General features: G+C 40.6%; 1 protein-coding gene across 3 annotated transcripts in view; it reads right to left on the reverse strand.

Moving 5' to 3' along the window:
* tgfb3 (transforming growth factor, beta 3) overlaps positions 1–17,677 on the reverse strand; it is a 35,126-nt gene that overhangs the window by 16,945 nt on the left and 504 nt on the right. For all 3 annotated transcript variants that reach the window (XR_015512469.1, XR_015512470.1, NM_194386.2), the window contains 2 exon segments: positions 17,536–17,677; positions 654–817 (listed from right to left, as the gene is read on the reverse strand). The exon segment at positions 17,536–17,677 is cut by the window's right edge. Coding sequence is in view for 1 of the 3 variants with exons in the window: in NM_194386.2 (NP_919367.2) it covers positions 654–817; positions 17,536–17,677 (306 nt within the window). In the remaining 2 variants the exon portion in view is untranslated.

The following is a 17,677-nucleotide window of genomic DNA, read 5'->3' on the forward strand; positions in this document are numbered from 1 at the left end:
TCATTCATATTCACTAATTCATCCATCCATATATTTATTTATTTATATATTCATTAGCATTTTAATTCATACATCCATTCATACATCCATCCATATATGTAATAATACTTACATATTCATTAATTAATACATTCATATGTCCATATACTGAATAATTAATTCATCAAAAATAAGCTCATTCATATATTCCTTTGCATATTCAGTCAATCGTACATCCATATTCCATATATGTATTAATATTGAAATAGTTTATTGAAATAGAAATAGTTTATAAGACTGTAAAATGTCTTTAAAGTCACTTTCGATCCGCTTGTCCAGGCTGAATAATAGTGACTTCCTTCAATAAAATAAAGTGACTGGCTGATGTCATCTGCAGTGCTTTATAGGTGTGATGTCACTGTTCCACATAAGAGCTGATTATATTCACACACTGCTGACACACAACTGTGTTTAAAGCCCTTTTAAAAGTGATTTTTGCATAATAGATGTCCTTTAAAACAACAAACAAAACCCCCTGATATTCAATATCTGGAATAGACCCCCTGGGACCACAACCTTTTTGCCTTTAGTTTTTAAATGAACTGTTCATCTTCAACAAATCCCCTGCTCTGTGCTACTGTTTGTGTGTGTAATGCACTGACGGTCATACACACCTGATAGAGCTCGATTCTCTGCTCGGTCCTGGAGGTGCTCAGGTTCGGCATACGCAGGGCACGAAACTCTGCGCGGAACAGGTTGCTGGCGTTTTTCTCCATGATAGAGACGTCAAAGCGGAAAACCTTCGATGTGATTCCCTTCGGGCAGTAGGGCAGGTCATCTGCAAGGTCAGAGGTCAGCGGTCAGAATGCAGTTACTAATACGGTTTATTCTAGTCTGGATGGTCAAGAGGCAAACCTGGCACTGATCGCTTCAGGGGTAACACTTTAGAATAATGGTCCATTAGATAATGTATTTACTAACATGAACTAAGTGTGAATATTCTTTTAAGACATTTATTAATCACAGTTAATCAACATTAACTAATGCATTATTAAATTCTAAAGTTGTGCTTGTTAACATTAGTTAATGCACTGTGAGTTAATATGAACTAACGCTATTTAACTCAAATAACAGCAGCTAATGTTAACGAAGCATGAATAAATACTGTAATAAATGTATAACTAATGGTTTGCTCATGTTAGTAAATACATTAACTAACGGAGCGTTATTTTAAAGTGTTACCATTTCAGGCTTTGTGGCAGAAGATGAGCTACAGTAGGGGGAAATAAGTATCGAACACGTCTCCACTTTTCTCAGAAAACTCATGTGCTGTTAACAACCAAATAAATACATTTATGTGTAATAAAATGAAATGACACAGGGAAAAAGTATTGAACACATGAAGAAAGGAAGGTGTAGTGCGGCAGTGAAAGCCCAGACAGCAGCTGAAATCTCTCAGCTTCCAACATCTTTAGCGGGAGGATGAAGATGAACGCAGGGTGGACATTTCAGCAAGACAATGATCCAAAACACAGCCAAGGAGACTCTTAGATGCTTTCAGAGAAAGAAACTGTAGAATGGCCCAGCCAATCACCTGATCCGAATCCAAAAGAGAATACAAAATAAAGCTCAGATTTGATAGATGAGAGCCACAGAAGCATCAGGATTTTGACCCTTTGTTGAAGTCTGTGAGAAACTCACACCTGAGCACTGCATGTGACTTTATTCTCCACATGAGTGGCGTCCCTAAGCTGCGGACACCAAAAAAAGCCTTTTATATAAAGAATTAAATACATTTCAGTAGTTCAGTACATTATCCTTGTGTCGTTTGATTGTTATTGCACATTATTTCTTCAGGTTTTTTTGTGTTGGTTTATTTTTGTCTGTATTGTCTGGGTTTTTACCAAAAATCTGGTTCAATTTCATGTCAGCAGCTGCTTTAGAAATATTATTTCAAGAAAAACAAAAACATGAGACGTTGGATACTTTTCCCCTACTCTATATTTGCTTTAAAGGGCTCCTATTATGCCTTTTTTATTATTATAAGATGTTAGGCAAGGCAAGGCAAGGCATCTAGTGTCTGAATAATGCTCAGGTTAGTGTATACTCCATCAGCTGTTTTTGTTTCTGTCAGCTTTGTGTTTTTGACTGTTTGGGACCATCTTGTGTCCGAATGATACACAGGTTAGTGTGTACTCCATTCAGCCAGTATAGTTTCTGTCAGCTTTAAATTTTTGACTGTTTGGCGCCATCTTGTGTCTGAATAATGCGCAGGTTAGTGTATACTCCATCAGCTGTTTCTGTCGGCTTTGTGTTTTTGACTGTTTGGCGTCATCTAGTGTCTGAATAATACACAGGTTAGTGTATACTCCATCAGCTGTTTCTGTCGGCTTTGTGTTTTTGACTGTTTGGCGCCATCTAGTGTCTGAATAATGCGCAGGTTAGTGTATACTCCATCAGCTGTTGTAGTTTCTGTCAGCTTTGTGTTTTTGACTGTTTGGCGTCATCTAGTGTCTGAATAATGCGCAGGTTAGTGTATACTCCATCAGCTGTTTCTGTCGGCTTTGTGTTTTTGGCTGTTTGGCGCCATCTTGTGTCAGAATAATGTGCAGGTTAGTGTATACTCCATCAGCTGTTGTAGTTTCTGTCAGCTTTGTGTTTTTGACTGTTTGGCGTCATCTAGTGTCTGAATAATGCGCAGGTTAGTGTATACTCCATCAGCTGTTGTAGTTTCTGTCAGCTTTGTGTTTTTGACTGTTTGGCGTCATCTAGTGTCTGAATAATGCGCAGGTTAGTGTATACTCCATCAGCTGTTTCTGTCGGCTTTGTGTTTTTGGCTGTTTGGCGCCATCTTGTGTCAGAATAATGTGCAGGTTAGTGTATACTCCATCAGCTGTTGTAGTTTCTGTCAGCTTTGTGTTTTTGACTGTTTGGCGTCATCTAGTGTCTGAATAATGCGCAGGTTAGTGTATACTCCATCAGCTGTTTCTGTCGGCTTTGTGTTTTTGGCTGTTTGGCGCCATCTTGTGTCAGAATAATGTGCAGGTTAGTGTATACTCCATCAGCTGTTGTAGTTTCTGTCAGCTTTGTGTTTTTGACTGTTTGGCGTCATCTAGTGTCTGAATAATGCGCAGGTTAGTGTATACTCCATCAGCTGTTGTAGTTTCTGTCAGCTTTGTGTTTTTGACTGTTTGGCGTCATCTAGTGTCTGAATAATGCGCAGGTTAGTGTATACTCCATCAGCTGTTTCTGTCGGCTTTGTGTTTTTGGCTGTTTGGCGCCATCTTGTGTCAGAATAATGTGCAGGTTAGTGTATACTCCATCAGCTGTTTTTGCTTCTGTCAGCTTTACATTTTTGACTGTTTGGCGCCATCTTGTGCAGGTTAGTGTATACTCCATCAGCTGTTGTAGTTTCTGTCAGCTTTGCGTTTAATTAAAGTATTAATAAACTTTATTATGGCTCATATTATGGCTCAAAACAAAGTTTTGCATTTGGTGGCAAATAGCCGTGTATTAAGCAGGATAAAGTACATCTATGACAGTAGGCTTCCTTCATAAACCCTTCAGTCTTCCACAACAGTGCCGTGACATACTTGTCGACTTTATTTCTGTAATAACAACCTCCTGGCATGTACTTTATCCCTAACTTATTACATGGCTGTCTGGAATACTCAATTCCGATTGGTCAGACACAACATTCCAAGGTATGTTACTCCCAGATAACAACCGCTGAATCTAATAACACATACTTTATCCATAACATAATGTTTACATATCTTAATTCTACAAACTATACTTCATAATTGAACTGACGTTACGTTTATCTTCACTTTATCCATAACTTTAAAAAGGGTTTAAAGAAGAGGACAGCAAAAATGAGTCCGTTCTTCTGCCTGGTCCAGCGTGAGTAGACGATGACAGACCGCAGTCCATTAGTGATCCTCCACATTCCTGACCGGCTGCATGCACACTCAGATGTGGAATATTTATGTAATATGAAGAAATTATGCCAGCTGGGTGCAGATCTGTGCATACTGTACTCCTGCTAACCACACTCTTACACAACACTTGCTCTCGCCAGCTCATTTCACCTTCATTTGGAGAAATCAGCATTTTGTGCACCAATTGGAAACACCAGAACTAGTGCTGCGTCACAGTTTGCATAGGCTACTATCCGTCGTAAATAGTATTGGAGAAACAGAATATAGTCCCAAACCATAGTATGTTGAAAAGATATGCCAAAAGTTCCTGGATGGTCTACTATTTCTGGATCGTCTGTACTCCAACCGCTATTATTGGGTAGTTACCAAAAGAGATACAGCTGCAGCCAAAAGTGAACCAGAATTATTTATATTATTATCCCAACTCTCACGGTAATGTAAAACAGCCATTATAATGAGAATTATTCATATTATTTATCGAATTACCCATTAATTGTATTCTATTAGCATCTACCCCTATCCTAAACCCAACCCTCACAGTAAAGTAAAAACAGTCACTATAATAAGAATTATTTATATTATTATTATTGAATTACCCATTAATTGTATTCTACTAATCTACTCAAACCCCAACCATAAAACCAACACTCATAATAAAGTAAAAACAGTAACAGATTCAAGAGACCAAAGAGAGATAGAGACATGATGAATTAAACATCAACTATAGTGAGATGAGATCCAGCGGTAGATCCTTGATGAACTGTCTGATGGTAAAGTCTAGATCGGATGCACGGCCGCTGGAAGTGCAATCTATATAGCAGCATTTTTTAAGACACTGTACAAGAATAATTAATATGTGTACAGTACTGTGATGATTGGGTTTAAGGTTGGGGTGGGGGTAGGTGTTAAAAAATACAATTTATTAGGTAATTTAATATATAACATACATAATTCTCAGTACAACTATTGCTTTTACGTTACCGTGACGGTTGTGTTTAGGGTTAGGGTGGGGGTAGACGTTAATAAAATACAACAAATGGGAAATTTAAAAAACAATATAAATAAAAAAAATGATTTTCAAAGAAAAGTACTAATATTTAAATACATTTACTCGTTCATTCATTTTCCTTCAGCTTAGTCTCTATTTCAAAGGTCGCCACAGCGCAATGAACTGCCAACTATTCCAGCATTTGTTTTACAAAAGCAACCCAGTACTTGGAAACACCCACACACACTATGACCAATTTAGCTTACCCAATTCCCCAATAGCGCGTGTGTTTGGACTGTGGGGGAAACCGGAACACCCGGAGGAAACCCACGCCAACACAGGGAGAACATGCAAACTCCACACAGAACCACCAACTGACCCAGACGGGACTCGAAGCAGCGACCCTCTTACTGTGGGGCCAAAGTGCTAACCACTGAGCCACTGTCCTGCTTGTATAAATATGGTAATCTCAAACCAATATTGCATACTTTCTCAGCATTGCGCATCCTTATAACCAGAACATGAAGCTGTGAGTTTTCAGCTAATTGACTTACAAACACTGAGCCTACTGTTATTAAATACTCCATAAAAATGTAATTAAACAAAATAAAAGTCCCCTCTGCCTTATACATAAGTACCTTCATGTAATTATCACTTCTTGAGTATGGCCTCTTCATGTTGAATCGCTTAATTCCTGTCAAAATCATCTGCTAAATGACAAAATGTAAAGGTAGTGAGAGCTGAAACGGTAAACGTTGAAAGCTGGAAAAGCCCCTCTGTGAGATTTGAAATTCTAATCAACTCTTTGGTTTCCTTCTGGATGATCTCATTTTTCCTACTGCTGTGTGTTTTTGCGTGGATTTCACATTATGGCTGATTTTCGCCAGCGCAGATCATTTGTTCCGTGAGTGGAAACGCAGGGATTGTTGCTGTAAATGATGAAGCCAAAAACGGAGATGAGTTCAGAGTCATCAGATGTGGGACAAACCGTGACATCAAAGCAAACTCCTTGAGGAAAAATACTCACTCACTAGGTGAACTCATCTACTCACTAGTCAACAGGTGAACTCATCTACTCACTAGTCAACAGGTGAACTCATCTACTCACTAGTCAACAGGTGAACTCATCTACTCACTAGTCAACAGGTAAACTCATCTACTCACTAGTCAACAGGTGAACTCATCTACTCACTAGTCAACAGGTGAACTCATCTACTCACTAGTCAACAGGTGAACTCATCTACTCACTAGTCAACAACTAAACTCATCTACTCACTAGTCAACAGGTGAACTCATCTACTCACTAGTCAACAGGTGAACTCATCTACTCACTAGTCAACAGGTGAACTCATCTACTCACTAGTCAACAGGTGAACTCATCTACTCACTAGTCAACAGGTGAACTCATCTACTCACTAGTCAACAACTAAACTCATCTACTCACTAGTCAACAGGTGAACTCATCTGCTCACTAGTCAACAACTAAACTCATCCACTCACTAGTCAACAGGTGAACTCATCTACTCACTAGTCAACAGGTGAACTCATCTACTCACTAGTCAACAGATCTACTCACTAGTCAACAGGTGAACTCATCTACTCACTAGTCAACAGATCTACTCACTAGTCAACAGGTGAACTCATCTACTCACTAGTCAACAGTTGAACTCATCTACTCACTAGTCAACAACTAAACTCATCTACTCACTAGTCAACAACTAAACTCATCTACTCACTAGTCAACAGGTGAACTCATCTACTCACTAGTCAACAGGTGAACTCATCTACTCACTAGTCAACAACTAAACTCATCTACTCACTAGTCAACAGGTGAACTCATCTACTCACTAGTCAACAGGTGAACTCATCTACTCACTAGTCAACAGGTGAACTCATCTGCTCACCAGTCAACAGGTGAACTCATCTACTCACCAGTCAAAAGGTGAACTCATCTACTCACTAGTCAACAGGTGAACTCATCTACTCACTAGTCAACAGCTGAACTCGTCTACTCAATAGTCAACAGCTGAACTCATCTACTCACTAGTCAACAGGTGAACTCATCTACTCACTAGTCAACAACTAAACTCATCTACTCACTAGTCAACAGGTGAACTCATCTACTCACTAGTCAACAGGTGAACTCATCTACTCACTAGTCAACAGGTGAACTCATCTACTCACTAGTCAACAGGTGAACTCATCTACTCACTAGTCAACAGCTAAACTCATCTACTCACTAGTCAACAACTAAACTCATCTACTCACTAGTCAACAACTAAACTCATCTACTCACTAGTCAACAGGTGGACTCATCTACTCACTAGTCAACAACTAAACTCATCTACTCACTAGTCAACAGGTGAACTCATCTACTCACTAGTCAACAACTAAACTCATCTACTCACTAGTCAACAGCTAAACTCATCTACTCACTAGTCAACAACTAAACTCATCTACTCACTAGTCAACAGTTAAAGTCATCTACTCACTAGTCAACAACTAAACTCATCTACTCACTAGTCAACAGGTGAACTCATCTACTCACTAGTCAACAGGTGAACTCATCTACTCACTAGTCAACAGGTGAACTCATCTACTCACTAGTCAACAGGTGAACTCATCTACTCACTAGTCAACAGGTGAACTCATCTACTCACTAGTCAACAGGTGAACTCATCTACTCACTAGTCAACAGGTGAACTCATCTACTCACTAGTCAACAGATCTACTCACTAGTCAACAGGTGAACTCATCTACTCACTAGTCAACAGTTGAACTCATCTACTCACTAGTCAACAACTAAACTCATCTACTCACTAGTCAACAGGTGAACTCATCTACTCACTAGTCAACAGGTGAACTCATCTACTCACTAGTCAACAACTAAACTCATCTACTCACTAGTCAACAGGTGAACTCATCTACTCACTAGTCAACAGGTGAACTCATCTACTCACTAGTCAACAGGTGAACTCATCTGCTCACCAGTCAACAGGTGAACTCATCTACTCACCAGTCAAAAGGTGAACTCATCTACTCACTAGTCAACAGCTGAACTCGTCTACTCAATAGTCAACAGCTGAACTCATCTACTCACTAGTCAACAGGTGAACTCATCTACTCACTAGTCAACAACTAAACTCATCTACTCACTAGTCAACAGGTGAACTCATCTACTCACTAGTCAACAGGTGAACTCATCTACTCACTAGTCAACAGGTGAACTCATCTACTCACTAGTCAACAGGTCAACTCATCTACTCACTAGTCAACAGCTAAACTCACCTACTCACTAGTCAACAACTAAACTCATCTACTCACTAGTCAACAACTAAACTCATCTACTCACTAGTCAACAGGTGGACTCATCTACTCACTAGTCAACAACTAAACTCATCTACTCACTAGTCAACAGGTGAACTCATCTACTCACTAGTCAACAACTAAACTCATCTACTCACTAGTCAACAGCTAAACTCATCTACTCACTAGTCAACAACTAAACTCATCTACTCACTAGTCAACAGTTAAAGTCATCTACTCACTAGTCAACAACTAAACTCATCTACTCACTAGTCAACAGGTGAACTCATCTACTCACTAGTCAACAGGTGAACTCATCTACTCACTAGTCAACAGGTGAACTCATCTACTCACTAGTCAACAGGTGAACTCATCTACTCACTAGTCAACAGGTGAACTCATCTACTCACTAGTCAACAGGTGAACTCATCTACTCACTAGTCAACAGCTAAACTCATCTACTCACTAGTCAACAACTAAACTCATCTACTCACTAGTCAACAACTAAACTCATCTACTCACTAGTCAACAGGTGGACTCATCTACTCACTAGTCAACAACTAAACTCATCTACTCACTAGTCAACAGCTAAACTCATCTACTCACTAGTCAACAGGTGAACTCATCTACTCACTAGTCAACAGGTGAACTCATCTACTCACTAGTCAACAGGTGAACTCATCTACTCACTAGTCAACAGGTGAACTCATCTACTCACTAGTCAACAGGTGAACTCATCTACTCACTAGTCAACAGGTGAACTCATCTACTCACTAGTCAACAGGTGAACTCATCTACTCACTAGTCAACAGGTGAACTCATCTACTCACTAGTCAACAACTAAACTCATCTACTCACTAGTCAACAGCTAAACTCATCTACTCACTAGTCAACAACTAAACTCATCTACTCACTAGTCAACAGTTAAAGTCATCTACTCACTAGTCAACAGCTAAACTCATCTACTCACTAGTCAACAACTAAACTCATCTACTCACTAGTCAACAACTAAACTCATCTACTCACTAGTCAACAGCTAAACTCATCTACTCACTAGTCAACAACTAAACTCATCTACTCACTAGTCAACAACTAAACTCATCTACTCACTAGTCAACAGGTGGACTCATCTACTCACTAGTCAACAACTAAACTCATCTACTCACTAGTCAACAGCTAAACTCATCTACTCACTAGTCAACAGGTGAACTCATCTACTCACTAGTCAACAGGTGAACTCATCTACTCACTAGTCAACAACTAAACTCATCTACTCACTAGTCAACAGGTGAACTCATCTACTCACTAGTCAACAGGTGAACTCATCTACTCACTAGTCAACAGGTGAACTCATCTACTCACTAGTCAACAGGTGAACTCATCTACTCACTAGTCAACAGGTGAACTCATCTACTCACTAGTCAACAGGTGAACTCATCTACTCACTAGTCAACAACTAAACTCATCTACTCACTAGTCAACAGCTAAACTCATCTACTCACTAGTCAACAACTAAACTCATCTACTCACTAGTCAACAGTTAAAGTCATCTACTCACTAGTCAACAACTAAACTCATCAACTCACTAGTCAACAGGTGAACTCATCTACTCACTAGTCAACAGGTGAACTCATCTACTCACTAGTCAACAGGTGAACTCATCTACTCACTAGTCAACAGGTGAACTCATCTACTCACTAGTCAACAGGTGAACTCATCTACTCACTAGTCAACAGGTGAACTCATCTACTCACTAGTCAACAGGTGAACTCATCTACTCACTAGTCAACAGGTGAACTCATCTACTCACTAGTCAACAGGTGAACTCATCTACTCACTAGTCAACAGGTAAACTCATCTACTCACTAGTCAACAGGTGAACTCATCTACTCACTAGTCTTCTCGCTGAAACAAATCAGCTTATTATGTTGAACTCAGTGGTGCAAAACCTAAAGGGTTAAATCATTTCTAACCACCACAGACCTCAGACAGCAGATAACAGCGGATTGAACTCAAATCAAAGGAACTTGTAAAGACGGAATCACGACACACTATCTTTGAAGAACATTGTGTGTTTTCTGTCCGGTCCTGTTGCTGTCTTTTTTCCACTTCCAAATGGCAAGTCCAAAGTGAAATGAGGTCATGCAGTAAATATTCTGTGTGCATTTATCAAGCGCTGTATAATAGGCTGTGACCCGTGTTAAGTGACTGTTTGACTCCTGCGGTCGGTTATTTCAAGTATCTGTGAGTGAATGTGGAATCCCTCAAACAAATGACACCAGCGGATGAAGGCCTCCAGGATGAGATAATGTGAAAAGGCCTGCCGCTCACGTGACCGTGAAATAGGAGATGGAAAGTAAACAAAAAGTGTGTGTGTGTGTGTGTGTGTGTGTTTTGGCCAGCAAAGGCGATCTCTGTTTTGCTTGGAAATGACATCACCTTCTTACTATTAAATATATCAGAAGATCCACGTCCATCGCTCTCTGGCAGCCAAATTCCAGATTTCCAAAAGCCAGATAGTGTTAAAGGGGACCCATCATGCCCCTATTCACAATTTGTACAACCTTCCTTGAGTGTGTATGTGGAGTTTCAGCTCAAAATACCACACAAATAATGTGTTATCGCTCTTTGAAACTGACTCCTTTAGGCTTTAATCCAAATAGAGTGGAGTAACTATGACATCAATTTGCGTGTAAGGGTGCGTTCACACCTGCTTTATTTAATTCAATTGATTCGCACTAGAGTTCGTTTTCCCTTTTGGTGCGGTTGGTTTGGGCAGGTGAGAATGCAGCAATTGTACTAGAGTGCGCACCAAAAGCGGACCAAATAAGCGTACTGAGACCTGCTTGAAGAGGTGGTCTCGATACGCTTTCAAACAAACCTTGGAGCATTTCGTTTGTGGTGAGAATATGATCCGTACTAAAACAGATCCAACCGCAAAAAGTACTGCGCCTTTTGGACTAATCCAGCTGCCGTAGGCTGATGCGCTGTGCATTATGGGATATGGAGGAAAGATATTTGTTGACAGCGCTTTACCAACAGAGAGAGAGAGAGAGAGGGGAAACATTACCTGATGGATCGTTGGTAATATTTCCGCAAGATGAGCATGTCGTAGTTTAGCTAAATTAATTCACGTCTCCTCCTGAAGTGAAGAGCGATGCATTAAACACTGTTTTCCAGCCGCGCTTCATTCTCGAAATGTATAGTTTGTCTAAAACAGGAATACAATCAGTCAGCGCAGTCGTCCCTCCAGAGTAAAAACGACATTTCGTGTCTGCCGGTTTTGTTTACCTGCGAGAGTTCGTTAGCATTTTCCCGCACTTGAATTCTGACCAATCAATAAGCAGTTTAGGAAATATGTTCAACAACATCTGGCCAATGAGAGATGTGGATTTTGTCAGATGACTGCATTTTGGTTAGTTTCAACTGGTTTGGACCAAAGCCAGCAGTGTGGTGTGAAAACGACCCAAAGACCGCAGAAAATGCAACACTGTATCATTTATTACCCTTGGTCCGGACCAAATGAAGCAAACTACAGACGTGAAGACACCCTAAAACCCAAAAGCGAGTGATCATTTTAGCACTTCCGGTTTCCTCGTGCCTTGTCATTGTTTTTTTTTCAATGGGATTTTAGTATATCGCTTAAATACCCAGATTGCATATGAATGTGGGCCACTTTAGGCAGTTGTGCAGCACTGGTGGTCTTCCTTTGGCCCAAACAAAATGAATGCGAGCCTGAAGTGGTCCACCTGTAAACACTCATTCACACACATAGATGACAGACAATTTAGCCTACCCAATTTACCTGTACCGCATGCCTAAAACCGGAGGAAACCCATGCAAATGCAGGTAGAACATGCACACAGAAACACCATCTGACCCAGCTGAGGCTTGAACCTTGTTGTGAGGCGACAGCACTACCTACTGCGCCACTGCGTAGACATGCGCTATAGGGGAATTGGGTAGGCTAAATTGTCCGTAGTGTATTAGTGTGTGTGTGAATGTGTGCGTGGATGTTTCCCAGAGACGGGTTGCGGCTGGAAGGGCATCCGCTGTGTAAAAATGTGCTGGATTAATTGGCGGTTCATTCCGCTGTGGCGACCCTGAATTAATAAAGGGACTGAGCTGACAAGAAAATGAATGAGTCAGTCTATGGAGACTCCTGTCGCTGTTCATCTAAAACTCCACATCTAGAATCCTCTTAGTCTATGCTGACATTATCTTCAGCAGCTCAGACACTCTAATGGCTAATGGACAGACGGCTGCTTCTCACTCAGGGCTGCTGTTTATGCTAATGATGGGCACTAGTGGGCGGGGCTTTCCCCCTCTGATGACACGTACAAAGGGAGAATGTCAATCAAAGTGTTTCTGCAGACTGTTCTTATCAAGTCTGATTATAAACAAATACAAAAATACATGTTTACCATTAGACTCTGGATATATTCACACACTGCTGCCCGTGTTTAAACCCCTTAATAAAAGCATAATAAGTCCCCATTAAGCAGGAGAGACTATCACCATCCGCTAAGTGGGTGTTCCTCTGTTTTCTGGAACGTTTATCATCCTGTCGATGGCAGCTCAAGTGGCAATCACTCGCCAACTCAAGAGGCTGGAAGAACGCAGGTGCACGGCTTTATCCCGCTCTGCTCTTAGCTAATGGACAAACAGGTCTGGAATGGCAAAAATGCTTTCCAATGATGTCATTTCTGGATGCAAACACACACACGGACACACACACACACACACACACACACACAGAGTCGATAAGAAAGCATAACCTGTTGGTGCACTCAGCACCAAGAGAAAAAGGCACGATGTGTAAATGATTCCACTGGCCACAAGCATCCGAAACGCGCCGCATGATAAAGCCATTAGCTTAGCTGATGCGAATGGAACGTGAATATACGTTGCTCCAGCCACCGCATTCTCCCATACTGTGAAACTGAAAACTGCTTAATGGAAAGGAAAGAGATCCCGCTGCCAATCTAGTGCACGTCTTCCCACTTGAGTGCTAAAATTCCTCTGTTTGTGCTGCGGGATGAAGACTTCATTTCGATGGACTGAATTGTCCATAGTGTATGAGTGTGTGTGTGTGTGTGTGTGAGAGAGAATGAGTGTGTATGGGTGTTTCCCAGTACTGGGCTGCAGCTGGAAGGGTATCCGCTGTGTAAAACATATGCTGGAATAGTTGTCGGTTCATTTCGCTGTGGCTGCCGCTGATAAATAAGGGACTAAACTGAAGGAAGATGAATGAATGAAGCTACTTACTGTGTGTGAAATGAGTTTGAACAACACAGTTCTTGAGATTTTTGTGCAACAGCTTAATTGTTTCATGTTCAACTGATTTGTGTTGGGAGTGAGTGATTTTTTGCAGTGTATCAACAACACAAAGCTCTAATAGCATTTACTGTACACAAACTGAGGAAATATTACAACCCAAGCTCATTCTGGAAACGTAGCCCCGCGTATGTTTCTGGAGACCGCGATTTACGTGGCCGGAGGTACGTAAAGGGCGCGTTTAGTTTTTTTCGAGCAAACGCTGCGGGGCGGTGTGGCGCCGCTCCGCTCCTCCTCTTCGCGCTCGCCGGCCGACAACTCGCCTTCGAGTGGAGGGCTTTCCCGATGCAACCAGTGTGTCCGCTTAGCTCACAGCGTTGCGTCGGCGGAGCGGAGGCCCCGGAGGAGGAGGAGGAGCCGGCGGCGGTGGACGATGACCGGGATCGAGTCCGGGGAACAGCAGTTTCCGGAAATCAGGTAAGACGAAAAACGGAATCCGAAAAATAAAGGCGAGTATGCGGCGGGATCCGAAAACGCGGTCGAAATCGAAGACGAGGGCTTTTGCTTTTTTTTTTCTTTTTTTTTTCTGGACGGCTTTTGCGAAACGTCGCTCGGGTTTAGAGAAGGTGGAGGAGGAGGAGGAAGAGGAAGAGGAGGGCGGCCGAGTCGGCCGATCAGGCGGCTTTTCGCGCGAGAACGGCGCGGGCGCGAACGGCGCGCGCTCCCAAGAGGCGCCCGAGATGTGAAAAAGCGCACACAGCGGCATCTCGCGGATCCGCGAAAACAAAAAACGCTCGAATACGTACCTCCCGGGACATAAATCGCGGTCCGCAGAAACGTCCACGGGGCTACGTTTCCACAATGAGCCCGGGTTGAAATATTAATAAACTTGGAGGTTTTCCAGAGGGTTACCGAAATGCGAGCCCTCAGATGTCTGTGCAGTACTTTAGAGAAGGACATTCACCGGTAACGTCTAGATCGGATATGTGGTTGGCCGGAGATGCGATATGCACATTAATATAGCAGCATCTTTTTTAAGACACTGTACAACAATAATTCATGTTTTCACAGTACTGTGATGGTTGGGTTAAGGGATGGGGTGGGGACAATTTACAGGGTAATTTAATAGATAACTTAAACAATACTCTGTACAACTATCGTTTTTACGTTACTGTGATGGTTGGGTTTATGGTTGGGGTGGGGGTAGACCGCTAAATAAACATTTACAAAGTGATGTAATACTTTTGAAAATCACAATCGCAATATAAATGAGCAATATCACACGAGTAGCAGTGCGATATGGCTGTATATCGGCACTGGTGGTAGGCGTAAGATGCCTTAGTGCCCCCACCAGTGCCGTTATACAGCCATATCGCACTGCTACTCGTGTGACATTGCGTTTATACAACAGTTTGACGGCATAATTGTATAAATAAAAACAAAATCAAAAATGGAGAGTCTCAAAATCCCTTTAGTATGAGGAACTACTTTCTTCCAGATTTAAATCATAAGCTGACAGTTAAACTGCTGAGCAAGCATCTTTAAACTGTAGATCTGTAGAGTCTGCTTTTGCTGGCTGTATGTGGGCGGAGTAATACACAAAGGGTAAAGAGGCTTTACGGGTGCTGATATTACTTAAATATATCACGGCTATCAGCCAATCAGATTCGAGAACCAGACAGAACTGTTGTATAAATATATGCCCATAATTATATAGTCAGAAATTGATTAATCTTTTATAAACTGTTAAAATATTGGTGTCTGTGATCCAGCAAGTCCAGACACTGATGTGTACACCATGACTTTATATGAAATTCACTTTAATAAGATTAAAAATTCGTTCATAAATATTTTCGCAATTCAAATGAGTACAGCTTGGACCCGGAAACAGTATTTCATATGTCACCGATATTTATTTAAAGGTAGGTGGTTGCAAACAACTGATATGTGTTCAGTTTTAACAAACAAATGAAGTTGAACATTTAATTTGTTTGTTTAAATTTAGCCTATATAAACTGTTTGCAATCACTAACCTTAAAAAAAAAAGAGTAACTGAATCTTTTGTTATTTTCAGTGTAGCACACAGCTTGGGAAAAAGAGTACAGCAGGTCCATCAAAATCCCTCTGGAAGAAACGCAGGTCTGCTTCTCCAGGACCGACTCTCACACTCAATCAAGCTGTCTGCTGCTAAACTAGGAAGACATTCACACAACTGACTGTGTCCTCAAATAATCTGGGGCCCGTCTCGGCTTGGACGGGACCCAGAGACACATGGAAAAATCGGTGGAGTTCTTAATGCGCTGACCCTTCGGTGAACGAATGGAGCTGACAAACCACGAGAACAATTCAATCCCATCAGCGTGTATTCTGATGTGCAGTCATTGTCAGAACACTTATTATCAGGTTATTAGCATTAATAAACATTCATTCATTTTCCTTCGGCTTAGTCTCTATTTCAGAGGTCGCCACAGCGGAATGAACCGCCAACTATTTAAGCATATGTTTTAAGCAGTGGATGCTCTTCCAGCTGCAACCCAGTACAGGGAAACATCCATACACATTCATTCACACACACAACGACCAGTTTAGTTCATCAATTCCTCTATAGCGCATGTGTTTGGGGAAACCGGAGCACCCTGAGGAAACCCACGCCATCACAGGGAGAACATGCAAACTCCACACAGAAACGCCAACTGATCCAGCCTAGAATCAAACCAGCAACCTTCTTGCTGTGAAACCACAGTGCTAACCACTGAGCCACCATGCCACCATTATTATTATTAATACTACTAAAAGTTTTCACTTCACTTCACTTTTGAAGCTGTTTATTCATCACCTATGGATTTAGCATTGATACCTTGGTTTCACAGCTTTCGAGTCATCCCTAACTCTAAATACTGCCCTCAGCAAGTAGATCACCTCTTCTTATTGAGTTTCTATGGACTCCTGATGAGCAATATTTTATTAATGACCTATTTTAGAAGTGTTCTTACTAACAGGGGCAGATTTAGTGATTTGGGGGGCCCCAAGCAATCCCAGCCATGGTCTTAATATGCACCTATTATATATATATATATATATATATATATATATATATATATATATATATATATATATATATATATATATATATATATATATATTTGTTTGTTTGTTTGTTTATTTATTTATGTTCTTTTTAGATCTTTTTGTTTGTTTATTAATTTATTTTAATCTTTTTTCTATATATTTTTTCTTAATTCAAATCCCTTCATTTTAAATAATCTGCTTTCTTAAAGAGAAATCACAACTAAAAAAAAAAAAAATTATTTTGTTTTTAAAAACTAGATCAGATTGGACTGCTCCATGATTGGGGATGGCAGGGGGGCGACACATTCGCACAGAGGTAATAATTACCATCAAATTTGATTTGTTAGACCTTCACCATACAAATTAATACACAAAACCATGTTATATACAGTCAAAATAATTAGTGTGAATATTTTTTTTTATTTTTCGAACATTTCTCAAATGATGTTGAACAGATTCAGGATTTTTTTACAGTAGTTCCTATAATATTTTTTTTTCTTCTGGAGAAAAGTCTTTGTTTTATTTTGGCTAAATTACAAGTAGTTATTAATATTATAAAACTATTTTAAGGTCAACATTATTAGTGCTCTTAAGCTATTTTTTTATTAATCGTCTATGGAATAAACCACTGTTATACAATGATTTCCCTAATTACCCTAACTTTACCCTAGTGAAGCCTTTAATGGTCACTTTAAGCTGAATACTAGTGTCCTGAAGAGTATCTAGTCTAATATTATGAGCTGTCATCATGGAAAAGATAAAGAAATCAGCTATTAGAGATGAGTTATTAAAACTATTATGTTTAGAAATGTGTTGATAAATCTCTCTGTTAAACAGAAATTAGGAGGAAAAATATACAGGAGGGCGAATAATTCAACTGTATAACTTATAGAATCTTAATATTTATTGGGGCCCCCCAAAAATTGGGTAAATCCACCCATGGCTACGAATACATCATCCCTAAGGGAAACTTACTGTTTTCAGGAGATCCCTGGATCATGTTGAACTTGTGTATCTCTTTAGCGTAGTACTCAGTCTCAGTGTTGTCCTGCCCGCAGCTCTGGTGTCTGTCCTTGCCGAATCCATCCAGCAGATCCCTGGTGCTGTTGTAGAGGGC

This window comes from Danio rerio, chromosome 17 (assembly GCF_052040795.2).
Source record: "Danio rerio strain M-AB ecotype USA chromosome 17, GRCz13ab, whole genome shotgun sequence".
Classification (NCBI taxonomy): Eukaryota; Metazoa; Chordata; class Actinopteri; order Cypriniformes; family Danionidae; genus Danio; species Danio rerio.